Genomic DNA, 16,161 nt, shown 5'->3' on the forward strand with positions numbered 1-16,161 from the left:
TATATTTTATGAAAAAGAGATGTGTGTATCTAAACGAAGCATCATGCTGCCTTGTTGGCAACATGACCGAGCGGCGCAGATCATCGTTCAATTTGAGAAGGGTGATCCTCCCTCACCACTTTTGCCCATTCACATCATAGGCCATAGCCCGGTTCACTTGATCAAACTCCCTCATTGCCATTTGTTTGAGAGCCATTTGAGGACCAATGTTGTCTTGAACATTTTGGGAATGTCCAAATATTTATATAAAGTTATGCCACGGTAGCCTAATATTTTCAAATAGTTTCAGTTGATTATAAGGAGTTCCGAGCCAACTTGGCTATTATGTGATTCTTCTGGCGTTTATCTTTATCGCGACAGTACCTCTTCCCCCTACGGAGGTTGAAAAGATTTGGCATGGACCCTCAAAAGTCCTCAAATGTTCTACAGCTACACCATGTACTGACTGCGTCAATGCTTGGTATGGCAACTGCACCGCTCTTGATGAGAGGGCGCTACAGAGGGTGATGCGAATAGCCCAGTACATCACTGGGCCTGAGCTCCCTGCCATCCAGGACTTCTATATCAGGCAGTGTGAAAGGAAGGCCCGGAAAATTGTGAAAGACTCCAGCCACCCAAGCAATATACTGTTGTCTCTGCTTCCGCATGGCAAGCGGTACCGGAGCATCAACTCTGACACCAACATGCTCCTGAACAGCTTCTATCCCCAAGCCATAAGTCTGCTAAATAGCTATCCAAAAGGTTACACGGACTATCTGCATTGACCCTTCTATTTTATTTATATTTTTGGACTCTATGCACATTCTACACACTGACACTCCAACACACACAAACACACACTATTTGCTCACACACGCATACCACGCACACACATTCATACTGACTCTTGACACACGCACACACAAACTCACATACAATCACCATATACGCTGCTGCTACTCTGTTTATCACACATCCTGGTGCCTAGTCACCTTACCCCTATACATATCTAACCCTACCACTCCAGTGTCCCTGCACATTGTAAATATGGTATTGGCACTGACCCTGGAACTGACCCTGGAATGAACTGACCCTGTATATAGCTTACTTATCTTCTTGTGTTCTATTTATTTATATTTCTTGTGTTTTTGCTCGACTTAAATATATATATATTTTTACATTTTATTTATTTATTTATATGTATTTTTTTAATAGTACTACTGCATTGTTGGGAAAGAGCTAGAATGTGACAATAAAAACTTGAAAACTGATTCCATGTGCTGGACTGCCTAAATTAGCTGATGATGGTGCTCCGGTCCTGCTCCCTGTGGAAGCAGAGAGAACAGGCGGCAGCGTAGCCTAGTGGTTTGAGTGTTGGACTAGTAACTGAAAGGTTGCAGGGTCAAATCCCTGAGCTGACAAGGTACAAATCTGTCGTTCTGCCTCTGAACCCACTGTTCCTAGGCTGTCATTGAAAATAAGAATTTGTTCTTAACTGACTTGCCTAGTTAAATAAAGGTAAAACCTAAAAAAATGTAATGGTGAGACTAGTGGTGGACTGCAGCAACGGCAGAACTCACAGTGAGTACAAACCATTATTTAAGATGATCTAGCTACATTATAGTTAGGATACATTTGACTATTTATTGTGCAGCTCACAAGGTAGAGCGATAACACCTCATCAAGCTTGAAAGGCATCTGCTTCCTCACTTCCTAAACGAGCCTTTTATAACCCTCTGCCTGTTTTTTTTAGACATAGGAAAAGCCAGCCCTAACCCCTAGGTGCCGCAGTGCATGGCAGATCTGTGCTGTGCATTTTAAATGGGGGAAAGAAAAAAAAGGAACAACAGAGCGAGGGGAAAATAAGTTTGTCAGAGTTCATTAAGTATCAAGGGAACATTGCTGGAACTGGCAATGTAAGCCGCACCGGGGCCCTACCATTAATCACGACTGACAAGGAACCAGGGGCCAGGGGAGGAGGGGGGAGGGAAGGAGGGAAGCGCACGGGTGCTGCTGCCAGAGACTCTGGTAGTGATTATAGCATGGGGTCTACACACAGAGCGAAGGTGTTGAAGGTAGAACAGACGAGACCACTGAGCTAAAACTCATAGTTCAGGTATGTTTCCACCGTCTGAACAACAAGGAGCCCACCATAGTGATATTATCACCGTTTCTTCCTGTACTGTTTCCTTAACGTTACTCTTTTTTAGAAGATTATGTAAATCACACCACGCCCGTGTAACATGAATAATATACAGTGTGTAGCAGCAGTAAAGGGTGGCATGGTGCTCAGAGTTTTTCTTGCGGCTGTTGTGTGAAGTCCGACTTAATAGTGTGCGTGAGGTAGTGAAGAGTGTAAATGAAAGAGAGCATCCTCCGTATATCTCTGTCTGCTTTGCCCTGCCTTTTTCTCTCAGTACCCCAGCAGGGCTCTCATGGCTGCTAGCCCTCTCCATACTGCCACTCCAGAAGAGAAAATACATGGGAGAGAGAGGAGAAGGACCCTGTGACTCGTGAAGATGGAGGCCTCTGTTAAGTGCTGTTCTTGAAAGCACGTCTGGCCTCATTAGCTGTCAGTTGTAACAATACTGAACTGGCAGCGAAGACTGCTCTGAATCTAGCAACCATAAATCACAGCCTGACAGCCCTCTGACAGGCTGGGAACCAGCACACATGCAAGCCTTGCTCCTGCTCCTGCACACACACAAACGTACACCGCACAGCACATCTACAGACAGCCCAACCCACACACTCCAACACACACCCTCACTAACTAACACACATGCCCACTGCAGCACTGTCTTACCTTCCAGAACAGGAGAGGTTGAGAAGCGAAGTTTGGACTGAATTATCCCTGGAGCTTTGTATCTTGTGTGTGTGTGTGTCTGTGTGTGTGTGTGTGTATGTGTGTGTGTGTGAGCACACGCACATACATGTGTGTATGTCCATGTGTAGTACCTAGTAACCTCCAGTCTATTGCTGTGGCCTAGTGGGGGTTGCTCGAGTATCAATCTGCCGGCGTCCATTAGGTTGACGCGTGACGGTGAGTGTGACATGGCTGGAAAGAAAGGAAGCAGCAGAAACAAGGCCTGTGGGTCATTAATCATAGGGCCCTGACACACACATACCAGGAGGCCAGGGGCACTGTCGGTGAGCTCACAGCTGGGACAAACTCAACAAATACAGGCTCTCTCAGACACACACATAGGTATACAGGCACACACATAGGTATACAGGCACACATATACACTCTCAGACAGCCAAGGAGGACATGGCACCATGAGTGAGCTTACAGCTGGGCAAGACACCACTCAACTCACAAGACATGCTGGCCAACTACTCATACTCATACCCTGCATTCCCCCTCTCCCTCCCTCTCTCCCTGCCTTTCTCCCTCCCAGATTCCAAGCTCTCTCCACCCCCCCCCCCCCCCCACCCCCCCTTTAGGATAAATCACCATAGCCTCACAATGGCTAAGACACCTGACACAAAGTTAAGCAGGAAGGAAATAAGTCAAGATATTACTTTTAGCTTTGGGAAACTGATGTTCTGCTACCTTTCCTCTCTACTCCATTTCGGTGCCATTTAATATCATTACTGTTTGTGCTCCATGTCTTGGATGTCCTCCTCTCCTCTCTGCTGCCAGAAGTGGTCCCAGTGCAGAGTAACACAAGCTTGACCTATCTCTCTCTCTCTTTCTCTCCTTCTCCCCCCCTATGTCCCTCTCTATACCCCCCCCCTCTCTCTCTCTCTCTCTCTCTCTCTCTCTCTCTCTCTCTCTCTCTCTCTCTCTCTCTCTCTCTCTCCAGCAACACATTAATCTTCTCCTCGTTGCTGAGATCTCCATTTAACACCTTCCTCTTCATCTGAAGAGTTATGAGAGGGCTCAGTGTATGTGTACAGTGTGTGTGCATGGGCGGGGTAAAATGGTCCTGTGAATGTGCCTAAGTATATTTCTGGTACATAGAGACACAGTGTGTGCGGTGCTGTGGGGGTGTGGGAAAGGCTCTCCGAAGGCTTCAGCGGGGCATTGGAAGAATGAGAACATTCCTGATAGACATCCCCTGCATCTGCTGGAGGAACTAGATAGAGGCTGTAAGGCTAACAGCTGCTAGTCATCTATCTGGCCTCGCTGGAAGGAAAAGGGTGGTCTGCAGGGACTCATCAATAGGCAATGGGGAGTTTGTAGGGTAAACCAGTGGCCCACAGGACTGGTCAAAAGTATTACACTATTATAGGGAATAGGGTGCCATTTGGGATTGGGACATGTTCTAGAACCTTTGGATAAACCAGTTGGTGGTTTTGATGAATGCATTGTTGGATTTTTATTATGGTCTTAGTCATGTTGGCAGGGTAGCCTAGTGGTTAGAGTGGTGGACTAGTAACTGGAAGGTTACAAGTTCAAATCCCTGAGCTGACAAATCTGTCATTCTGCACCTGAACAGGCAGTTAACCCTCTGTTCCTAGGCCATCATTGAAAATAAGAATTTGTTCTTAACTGACTTTCCTAGTTAAATAAAATGTCCATTGAGACTTGTACTGTTGAGGTATTACACTTTTGACAGTGCATATCCCATGTCTTAGGAAACATGTTGTACATGTATGCACAGTTATTACATGAAGTCTCAACCTGATTAATGGAAAAAGAAATGGTTTTGTGTCCCTTTCTCACTTAAAGGGGAGTTATAGTATAATCCATTGCTTTGAGTGCAGGTCTATTAATTCATTCATTCAAAACAAGGCAGCTTGACAGGTTTGTTGATTTATTGCTTTTGGGTGATTTATTGAGATTGAAAATGTGACAGCATTTTTCTTTAACACCAAAAATATGAAAGTCGAACTGGAAATCCTACTCTTGACATGTTGCGTTCTAAAACCAAGGGGCCAAAGTTTGTCAGAGTCACAGTATTTACTTGGCTGTTTCTGCCTCCCACCCCTCCACCCCTCCCTTCCTCTCCTTTATCCCTCCCTAACTCTCTACCTCCTGTGCCCTAATGCTCCCTCACCACAAATCCCTTTCCTCGCTCCTCACCATCCTGCCTCTCCCCTCCTCCCCCTCCCTCCCCCAGCGCTCCCCTAACCCCACTATGGCCTCACACACCAGGCCTGCCATAAATCAATGGGTAGGATCGTGTCTGCCAGTTAGACTAAACAAGAGCATTTGTGAGGATTTTGCTCTACCCCATTAATCATCTTGACAGTTTGAAAAACACATTTCCCCTTTAATGACTGTATTTGGATAATCAGCTCTGTTTCCCCTCCTGGCTTTTCCAGCCCCTCCCCTCTTATCCCCTCCCTCTTTTTCTTTCCGCCCCAAGCAACATCACAGGCAGCTGGGTTGACTTATTACAGGACAGAGGGTGCGTCCCAAATGGCACCCTATTCCCTGTGAAGTGCATGACTTTTTCCCAGGGCCCATAGGGCTCTGTGCACTATATAGTAACTAGGGTGCCATTTGGGATGCACATGGAGAGGAGGGGTGAAGAAGGAGTGAGGGGAGTGGTCTCTCTCAGGCTTCTAAAAGGGGCTCGAGTAAAATAGTGAAAATAATTACAGCTAGGGCCTCTGGAGGGAATTCGTTTTTTTCACCCTCACTCAAGAAACCGCTATGACTCTTCTAATGTAAAGTCCCATATGTGAACACAATCTCACAGTCCTGCTGAATTAAAATACACACAACACATGGATGGGCATGAGATGTCAACACCAGACAACTCTGTAATGTAGTGCTATAGGGGCAACAAGAGCTATGGAGACTCGTGGGACAATATATCTATCCACTAGCTAAATACAAGGGCTCATTAGAGTCACTGTGATGGAATCAGGCCATAGTGTCAGTTTGGACCAACTGTGTTCACTGTGTCTTACTCAGAGCTGTCACTGCCTAAGGGAGACATGCAAGCTGAAGCTTAGGTATGGGAGTGAGAAGGGGAACTCTCGCTGTGTGTGTGTGTGTGTGTGTGTGTGTGTGTGTGTGTGTGTGTGTGTGTGTGTGTGTGTGTGTGTGTGTGTGTGTGTGTGTGTGTGTGTGTGTGTGTGTGTGTGTGTGTGTGTGTGTGCTTGCGTACATTTGTGTGTGGTGAGGTGGGGGGGCACCGGCAGTGTGTTGACACCTGGAATTATGTCTCTGTTTGAACAGTTGCGAGACGACAATACCATCCCCTGAATACACTCTCTACAGATGAGTGAACATGGCACACAGAGACACACAACACTGTTTGCTCTAGAGGCAGCGCTCATACAATACAGTCAACCAATCATTCATTCTCGTTACCTACAGTCTGAAGAAGTTCAGTCCTCACATATTGGTATTCCTATAGAGACTGACTGTGTAATTGATGAATAGATGGTTACTCATCAAGAGGGTTCACATCCTTTTATTTCAACATGTGGTTTCAATCTCACATGTCAGATAAGTTCACCCTAGGCCCAAATATAAGTGTATAAGATAACCTTGATTTTGCCTCTGATAAGAATACGAATTTGGGATTGATTAGACTTTGAAGTTCATGACTTTGCGAAATTCAGACCAGCTGCATTGAAAGTATGATCTAAATAACTTCTCTCTAGCTAGACATTTTGACTGAAGAGTGCATCTGGTTTTAGACAGACTCTTTGATTTGAGACAGACAGCAGAGGCAGAAACCATAAGGGTTTTCCCACCAATTTGTAACCTTTTGAGAAGTGTAACTTGGTCAAAAAAAAACATTTGATTTCACCTCATTTTAACATTCTGTCATAAAGAGCACATGTTCAATTTATTTAAAAAAAACACGTCTTCCCATCTCAAGAAGTTAAATAAAAAAATGACATGAATCATTAATCACATGAAAGAAATAATAATCTTCAGAAATGACTAAAGCAGCAACATAACTAGGGCTTTACAATAATGGGGAAACCTGGAGATGATGGGGAAACCTGGAGATGATGGGGAAACTTGGAGATGATGGGGGAACTTGGAGATGATGGGGAAACCTGGAGATGATGGGGAAACCTGGAGATGATGGGGGAACTTGGAGATGATGGGGAAACCTGGAGATGATGGGGAAACCTGGAGATGATGGGGAAACCTGGAGATGATGGGGAAACTTGGAGATGATGGGGAAACCTGGAGATGATGGGGAAACCTGGAGATGATGGGGAAAGCTGGAGATGATGGGGAAACCTGGAGATGATGGGGAAACCTGGAGATGATGGGGAAACCTAGAGATGATGGGGAAACCTGGAGATGATGGGGAAACCTGGAGATGATGGGGAAACTTGGAGATGATGGGGAAACCTGGAGATGGTGGGGAAACTTGGAGATGATGGGGGAACTTGGAGATGATGGGGAAACCTGGAGATGATGTGGAAACTTGGAGATGATGGGGAAACCTGGAGAAGATGGGGAAACTTGGAGATGATGGGGAAACCTGGAGATGATGGGGAAACCTGGAGATGATGGGGAAACCTGGAGATGATGGGGGAACTTGGAGATGATGGGGAAACCTGGAGATGATGGGGAAACCTGGAGATGATGGGGGAACTTGGAGATGATGGGGAAACCTGGAGATGATGGGGAAACTTGGAGATGATGGGGAAACCTGGAGATGATGGGGAAACTTGGAGATGATGGGGAAACTTGGAGATGATGGGGAAACCTGGAGATGATGGGGAAACTTGGAGATGATGGGGAAACTTGAATACTATTTTTGATTAAGTGGGTTGAAATCTTCCTAGAAGTGACACAGGGTTGACATAGGGACATGCTGAATTTTGCCACTTTAGCAATCCTATATAAAAAAAATCTGAATAATGGAATTTTCCATGTGTTCTACAAAATACCACTTCACTCAATATAACAGGCATTTAAAATCCAAAATTGGTGCACAACTTCTACTTAAAATATCAAAGGGACGCAAAAGGACTATTTTTTAAGTGAAGGGGGAAACATTTGCATACAAGGCCAATAATGACAAGTAGCAGGGCCAACGCTCATTCCTTGCCAAGGCACCTTCTCCTGTGCAACACCGTGATTGTGACATCCCTACCAAGCTCTCCCAGCGCACAAACAAATGGAAACCAGCTGCAATAGCGGTATGCGCGTTATTAGCGGTGCGACATAATTGCGATGTACTTTTCTGCTCCGGGGTTACCGGGTGTATGTTAATTAACCGCGCACACGCATGCAATAGGACAAACGAGTTTGGCCTCCCCTGGGGCGCCATGTGCTTTATATCTTTGTTATTGTTTTAAAGACTGGCATTATGCTGTGCTTAAATTCCGGTGTGAATGAGATGAGAGGTTGATTTGAAGCATGTAGAGAGAGGCATTCCTCGTGTTTTTATTTGGAAATAAAGCAGGAGTTGTGTGATTGGCCCAGATGAAGGATGTGTTTTACCATCTGGTTTGCTTTACAGTGTGGTCACTGTTGGAAAGAGTAGAGCTCTGCATTGTGTCCTGTTCTGAATGAAGCTCAACATTTTTTTTTTTTTTAACTAGGCAAGTCAGTTAAGAACAAATTCTTATTTTTCAATGATGGCCTAGGAACAGTGGGTTAACTGCCTTGTTCAGGGGCAGATTTCTACCTTGTCAGCTTGGAGATTTGAACTTTCAACCTTTCGGTGGCTAGTTCAACGCTCTAACCACTAGGCTATGCTGCCGCCCCGTAGAGGTCAGAGTCATGGAAGTTGAAGTTAACATTTGGTTATGTTTGACTGTTTGTTTGTGTTTATGAGAGAAGAGTGTGTAAGTGAGAGAAAGAGAGAAATAGACTCTCCCCCCCCCCCCCCCTCTCTCTCTCTCTCTCATCCCTGTGTCTCCTAGGACAACATCTTGAATGGTAAGCCAGTGTGGACTTGGCGTCTAATTGAGGAGCAGCTCCACACCCTGTCATTAATCACTGGGGCTGTCTGCCCAGGACCCCACAGTGACATGCAGGCAGGCAGGCAAGCAGGCAGGCAGGCAACACAGCTCTCTTTCAGCCTGAGAGAGAGGCTACAATCTCCCTTGCTGTGTCCCAAATGGCACTCGACTCCCTTTCTAGAGCACTACTTTTGACCAGGGTCCAAACCCAGGAAGTAGGGACAGGACAGGGAGATCAATCTATCTCAGGTGTGGGCCCTCCTGGGAGGACAGCAGCTGGAGACTTTATGAACTGCCCTCCTCACCCCTCACCCCTCCTCCTCACCCAGCCAGCCTGCAGAGCAGAGGCGACAGAAATGGAGAATCTGGGTGTTGACTCAGCTGGAGCAGTGAGAGAGGAGAAAGATAGATGGAGAGTGAGATTGATGAGAGTACTTGGATAGAAAGAATAGTGAGGCATTTGATGAACGAGTGTAAATAGCGACAGCGGAATTAATTCCTCCCCGTGGACAAGATTGAAAGTTTTGCCCTCAGTTTGACCTCTGGTTCTAGGCCCCTCTCTAATACACTAGCGTGAGGCTGATCTGTCACAAGTATTTTAAGGGCCAGTGCCAGCCTCACCCAGGACATTAACTTCATATTTAAACTCTTACTACTACATTTACACAGGGACCCAGATATACAAAGTCAATAGCCATGTACAGCATGGCAAAGAGTAATACATAGTACAGTACTCAGTCAAATATATAATCCTTACTTCTACAACAGACCCATAGGTGGCAACACAAACCAGGATATGACCAAATACAGTGGACCGCTTTTAACAGTTTAACATATCTTCAATATAAAAGTTATTCTTATTTACAGTACAACCTCAAAATAACAATTCCTCTGTCCTAGTTTTGATTCCAACCTCTGATCCAACCCTGAAAACAGGTAGAGAACCCAGATAAACCATATGTGTGGCAGACACTCCCCATCCCCGTCTGCTGTGGGCCTTAGCTTGTTCCTGGGGATGAAAAATGTGTCCGCTGGGCATCCCTCCTGATGACTTCCTGTGCTCAGCTCTCAGGGCAGAGTGATCTTGCTGGTCTGGAGCTGGCCAGCCCGCCATGGTTTGGGAGGGTGATCTATTTTGTTAATGGCCCTGTCAAGTGACACCTGTGCTCGCCTCTCTCTCTCTCTCTCTCTCCCTTGTCTGGAGTGCTAATGAACCGAGAGTGCTTCTCTTGCTAGGGGAGTCTGGGTCAATAGCCGCCCCTGAGACAGACTCCTATCCCCTTTACTCCTGGATAAACCTCCTGTACGATACAATGTCAGACAGTTAAAGGCTGGAGAAATAAACCATTATTTAACCAAGATCCAAAAAACTGGAATTGCTGAACTGTGGTGTTGTTGTTACCTAGGCTTGCTAGGTCTTTCCTGAATATTAGTATCTAACAAATACTAAAAACAGAGAAATCTGACCTCAGATTATACACAACACAGTATTGTATTTATTAACCTACAAAATGCTTTCCTCCACCAGGAGAAAGACATAGAATGCATCCCAAATGGCACCCTATTCCCATAGAGCTCTGTAGTAGTGTCCTAGAATAGGGTGCTATTTGGGACGCACATGGCCTTTTTGTTTGCGCTGCCTGGTTTAAAGGCTGTACTCCTCTCTGGGGAGGACAAAATGTCAAGAGCTTTGATTAATATTTCTCTATTTACCGCTTGCATTGTCAGTCCTGGCCTTTGTGCAGCAGGGCCATCCATCAGACAGGGAGGGGAGCCAGTGTTGGCATCCCTCTCTCTAGTCATTATTGAAATCCCACTGACCCAGCAGCCATTCAGAGACAGCTAGCAAGCCACAGTGCTGCTGAGACGGCAATTCTGGCACGCTAACAAACAAGCATCAGCAATTAAACCCTGCACTCCCAACAGCCAACATTATGGTGGCGGTAGAGGGAGAAGGGGAGGAACGAGGGATAGTTGTCTTTAGAAAGAAGCTAACTGGCTAAATGTGAGTTGACCTGATCTGCCTTCTCTGAGACACTAAAATCCTGTCAACTGCTATTATTTATTCTGAATTATAAACTGGGTAGTTTGGGTCCTAGATGATGATTGTCTGAAAGCCGTGGTATATCAGACAATATACCACGGGTATAGGCTGTCCAGGCTGTATCCCAACCGGCCATGATTGGGAGTCCCATAGGGCAGCGCACAATTGGCCCAGTGTCATCCGGGTTTGTCCCGTGTAGGCCTTCATTGTAAATAAGAAGTTGTTCTTAACTGACTTGCCTAGTTATATAAAGGTTACGCATGACGCAAAAATACTTGTTTGTGATATATGGCCAATGTGCCATGGCTAAGGGCTGTCTCCAGGCACTCGTTGCGTCATGCTTAAGAACAGCCTTCAGACGTGGTATATTGGCCATATACCACACCACCTCGGGCCTTATTGCTTAAATATAACACATAGCCATATAGCTGTTATCACTAAATCATTACTATACTGGTCCATAGAGACAACTGCAGTACAACAGCAGTGCAACAGCTAAATGTAATTACATTTAACAGATAAATGACCCTCTTATACCCGTGATGAAAACTAATTTTACGTTAAGGGCAGTATATAAACATTTAATTAAGACAAAACAACTTCCAATGCAATCAAGTATCATTTATTAAAGAAAATAAGAGCACTGCCATCGTTTGTATGTATTTTGTTTGATTTAATCCCGTCCTCTTTCAATGACAGTCAGCAACCCCAATGGGCTCACACAATAACACTTGAAAAAATATGACATCTCTGCTTACAAATAGAAAATAAATGGCAATTTATCAAGAAGACTTTCACCGTCAGGACATGCGATACTCCCTCAGAGTGTGAATAGCAGATGGGGAAAAGAACAGCGGAAATGGAAAGATACAGAAGAAATGTTAAAAAAGTAGGCTTATTCCTCCAGAAAAAAAACATCAGTCCATCTTTGCCATGGTGCAAAACTTTATTTAAAGAGTGTACGATAGACATAATGCTATGATTCAAATCTTTTTTTCTATTCGAATATTTATGAACAATTCATTTGGATAGTAAACTTCCCCCATTTTGAATGCCAAGCGCTCAAGTGAAAAATAAATACACGTTTTCATTCCTAGGAGGGAGCGGGAAAAAAAAATCATAATCTAAAATCAAAAAAACAATCTAAATTCCACCATCTCATCCAATCAAATTCAAGCTCCTTTCTGTTCCCAGGCAGGTGTCTGGCCCACACACCAATGTCTCTGGGCCTGTACTGCTGGCCAGCCATCACCACTGGGTCTCTTGCCATTGCAATGCCATTCAGAATCCTGTGGCAACAGGTGGTATTCCAGGCAGGCAGGGTGAGGCCCCCTTGTTGTAGTGACTGGCAAAGACCCCTCCTGTCCAGAGGGGGCCTGGTTCATCCATCCACTGTGCATGTCTGAGGTGCCTGTTCTGTTGTCTCTGTGTCCTCAGACATCACTGGTAGCCCAGGGCAGAGGCTGAGCCCAGTCTCTGGCTGTAGAGGGCATAGGGGGAGTAGTAGGGCGAGGAGGCCTGTAGAGAATGCATGGACAGGCCTGGGGCTCCGGGCAGGTGGGCCTTGGTGTAGGGGTGGTAGCGGGCCAGGCCTAAGCCAGGTGACCCCCGCAGAGAGAAGGAGCTGGGCATGGTGCCAGGGCTGCCGGGCTGGGGAAGGTGGAGGTGGCAGGAGGCGGCTGAGGAGACAGAGGAGGGGTAGGCAGAGAGGAGCTTACTGTCCAGCCCACCAGAGAGAGCTGTGTGAGTACGCAGGTGGGCCAGCAGCTCCTCTGACGTGGAGAAACGTTTGTCACACGGCCCTCCTACTGACACCCAGTTACAGGCGTGTGGCTGGGGCTCGTTCTGCAGCATGTAGCCGTAGGTGTAGAGCGGGTGGGACAGGGTGGGGGTGGTGGAGGATAGAGAGCTGGGGTGGAGGGAGTGGAGGTGGTGAGACGGATACATGATTTGGAAACCTGATTTTAGGGAGGAGGGGTCGTGGACACACGTATTGCAGTTGCTGCCCCCTAGATGGGGGTGGTTGGGATAGGTCAGACAGTATGGGTCCCTGCATAGACCCTGCATGAGGGACGGAGGTGATGTCCCGGTGAGGGGGCTGGAGCCAGGGTGCTTCCCTGGGATCCCCATCCCTAGACTAGACTTGGTATGATCCAGGAACTGAGCGGGGTAGCCTGCATAGGCGCCTACTATGGAGCCATGGTAGCCCATGGAGGCGGGGGGCATGGGGAAGACGGAGTGTCCTGGTTTGAAGGGGGAGACAGGGGCGATGTGTCCGGAGCCTAGCCCAGGCTGAGAGGACTGTGGGTCAGCCTTGCTATCCGGCCGCGGGCTGCTAGCGGAGCTGGCATTGCTGGAGTTGGCACTAGCTCGCATGTGACTGGAGTTAGCTAGCTGGGCCCCATCCAGCCTCTCCTTGCTGTGATCAGAGTCTTTCTTCCCTGTGCTGCTGTTGCTGTCTGAGCTGGCCTGGTCTGAGCTCACAGGCTTTTTGTCCATGTGCAGGGCCTGAGAGTGTGATGTCTGCTGCTGTGTGGAGGGGGACTGGGTCTGTCTGTGGGACTGGCCCTGGGAGTGCAGGGGAGGGGAGCTGGAGCTAGGAGAGGTGGAGTGTGGGGGGAAGGAAGGGCAAGAGCCGCCGCTCCCGGATCCACCACTGGGCACTCTGAAGCCAGCTTTGTCTGTAGCACCCTTGGTCAACAGCCCATCCTTGCGGCATTCCCCTCCGGCCTTGTTGTAAGGCTTGAAGCTAGACTTATCCTCCAGAGACTGATGCTGGTCTCCAGACTTGTGGCCGGAGCTGGAGGAGCGTCCGGATGGGTCCTTGTCACTGAGGCTGCCGGAGGAGAGGGAGCCCAGTTTGGACGAGGACGGGGGGTCTGGTTTGCCAATCTGAGAGCAGGTCTGAGCCAGCAGGGCCAGGGGACTCTTCTTAGCATCCAGCTGAGGGGGCGACACACACAGAGACAGGATGAGAGCACTGCCATGTTAAAAACACTCTATATTCACACTATACTAGACTTACATTGGATGGTAATTTGGTTAGTATTGGGGTAATTCTGTAATTATTTGGTTACTATTCTGTAACTATTTGGTTACTATTCTGTAACTATTTGGTTACTATTCTGTAACTATTTGGTTACTAATCTGTAACTATTTGGTTACTATTCTGTAATATTTGTGCTGCGTGTAGTATTTCCACTAGAAATATATTTCAGCCACTATCATTTAATAGGCCAAATAAAATACATGGATGTGATTTCCATCCAATAAATGTCATCACAACGAGGTGCAGTAAAATGTGTTATAAATGTTAGTCATAAATTAGCCCATGAGTCATATATCCGCAGAGGGAAGGAAACATAATTCTGCTCGAGAGTTGTATGTCCCTGTGTATTCAGTATGAAAATCCCCAATAGAAAGATTTATGACTGCAATGTTGGCACGTGGTAAACAGCATCTGTTCTATTTGGAGAAAGCTAAGGAAACGATTGAACTATTTCTGTTTCCTTCTTTTACAGACAATTACGCACAATATCTGAGAGTATCAAGACACTGGCTTATTTATGTCATCTAAAAAAGTCGACTCAATAATAGGCTACTAATTTGAGAGATTAATTCAGTGTAATTCGTTGGCCCATGTTTGTATTATCTAAGAACAAAACTTAAAAGGGAAAAAAATATAAACAGCACTGTAATGTAAACTGTTGACGCATTAGCGACAATTTGATGCGTAATTTGATGCGTAATTCATGATTAATCTCGTAAACTACATGGGATATTTGTAAATATATGTAGATATTTCCAAACATTAACACGGTAGATGATGATTGAACAATTAGACAGTTGTAGAAGATATGCTTCGCTTACCTCAATGCTCACTGGCGCGGACGTCAGGGGTTGGAGATATTCCGGGTGTAGCAAGTGGCTGCTGTGTGCGCTCAACATCTTTAGAATCCGAATGGGCAGCCTTTTAGCCTGGCGTGTTGGATCTGAGGGAGAAGGTACGGAAACCAGCGGTCTTTTCGCTCCTCTCTGGGGTGAATTACCGCTGTTGTTACCGGTGCGCTCGGGGGACGGACTGCGTAAATGCGCTTCAGATCCGTGGGGAGAACCGTTCATCTGGATCGAGGCGGCGCAGAGTTCAGGCGAGGGCAGCGAACGTGTAGGTGCAAGTCGAAATACATTTATGTACACACCGTATTATGCGCAAATCAATAATCAATGATTAGTACCCGGTTTGTTTAATCCAAATATACCAACGCTAGCATGGGTTCCCTGAATCAGATCAAATGATTGTCTTTAAAGAGGAAGATTTATCTCAAATGTCATCATTCCTTGATCCGCTCTTCTGTCCCTTCAAAATACTTTCCTTGGAATGGAGCAGAAAGATCATCAGTAGTCAGTTATCACAAGAACAGAATAAAAAAGAAGGACTAAATCGAATATCGCCGTAGAGGATATGGTCAGGCTGCTCCGTCGATGTCCCACTGTCTCTCTCCGTTCACACAACAGCTAGTACCATGCTCATTTCACATACTAAAGATCTAAGGACGAGGAATTTCAAAGCAAGAAGCCGCCGCCCAATAGCGAGTTCCCGCATTCAATAAGGGGGAAGACTCTCTCCATGTAGAGGCGTGGCCTGCCTATGCCCACACCCTTACACTCTCTGTAGCAATGTTGTGAAGTATGGCCTATGTTCTTGTTTTGTTGTAATTTTATTTAACCTTTATTTAACTAGGCAAGCCAGTTAAGAACAAATTAAAATTCTTATCTACAATGACAGCCTACCCCAGCCAAACCCGGATGACGCTGGGCCAAGTGTGTGCCGCCCTATGCAACTCCCAATCACGGCCAGATGTGATACAGCCTGGATTCGAACCAGGGGCTGTAGTGACACCTCTTGCACTGAGATGCAGTGCCTTAGACCGCTGCTCAACCCGGGAGCCCAAGACATATAGACATATTTTTATGATAACTGACATTAAGTCGTTTTTTATTGACATAAATAGCGCATAGCCAAACAACAAGCTGAAGGTTTCCTGAAGAGGTCATTTTTTTATATAGCCTATCCATTCCCCTTGTAAATAAATTAAGTGCATTCGAAATAACAGCCCTATGTTCATGTCTGGGTACAATTCTGGAATGTTAATGACTTCATTGCATTGCTGCTAGCTGAATCGCCAATTAGGTAATTTAACTAATCTAATTGCGCAATGAATTGGTTGTATTATTGGAAAATTAGTCCTGACAGATGCTATTAAGCTCGGGCTGAAATAAATCAACTTTGATGC

At 46.1% G+C, this 16,161-nt stretch overlaps 1 protein-coding gene across 1 annotated transcript; it reads right to left on the minus strand.

Moving 5' to 3' along the window:
- Window positions 1–11,473: 11,473 nt before the first annotated feature.
- LOC109882128 (zinc finger protein 703) lies at window positions 11,474–15,499 on the minus strand. Its single transcript, XM_020474222.2, has 2 exons — window positions 14,738–15,499; window positions 11,474–13,810 (listed from the first exon to the last, which is right to left on the minus strand). Exons 1-2 carry the CDS (start codon window positions 14,987–14,989, stop codon window positions 12,308–12,310), a joined length of 1,755 nt encoding a protein of 584 aa, XP_020329811.1. The 5' UTR covers window positions 14,990–15,499; the 3' UTR covers window positions 11,474–12,307.
- Between the last annotated feature and the right edge of the window lie 662 nt (window positions 15,500–16,161).

Source organism: Oncorhynchus kisutch, linkage group LG3 (assembly GCF_002021735.2).
Source record: "Oncorhynchus kisutch isolate 150728-3 linkage group LG3, Okis_V2, whole genome shotgun sequence".
In the NCBI taxonomy this organism is placed as follows: Eukaryota; Metazoa; Chordata; class Actinopteri; order Salmoniformes; family Salmonidae; genus Oncorhynchus; species Oncorhynchus kisutch.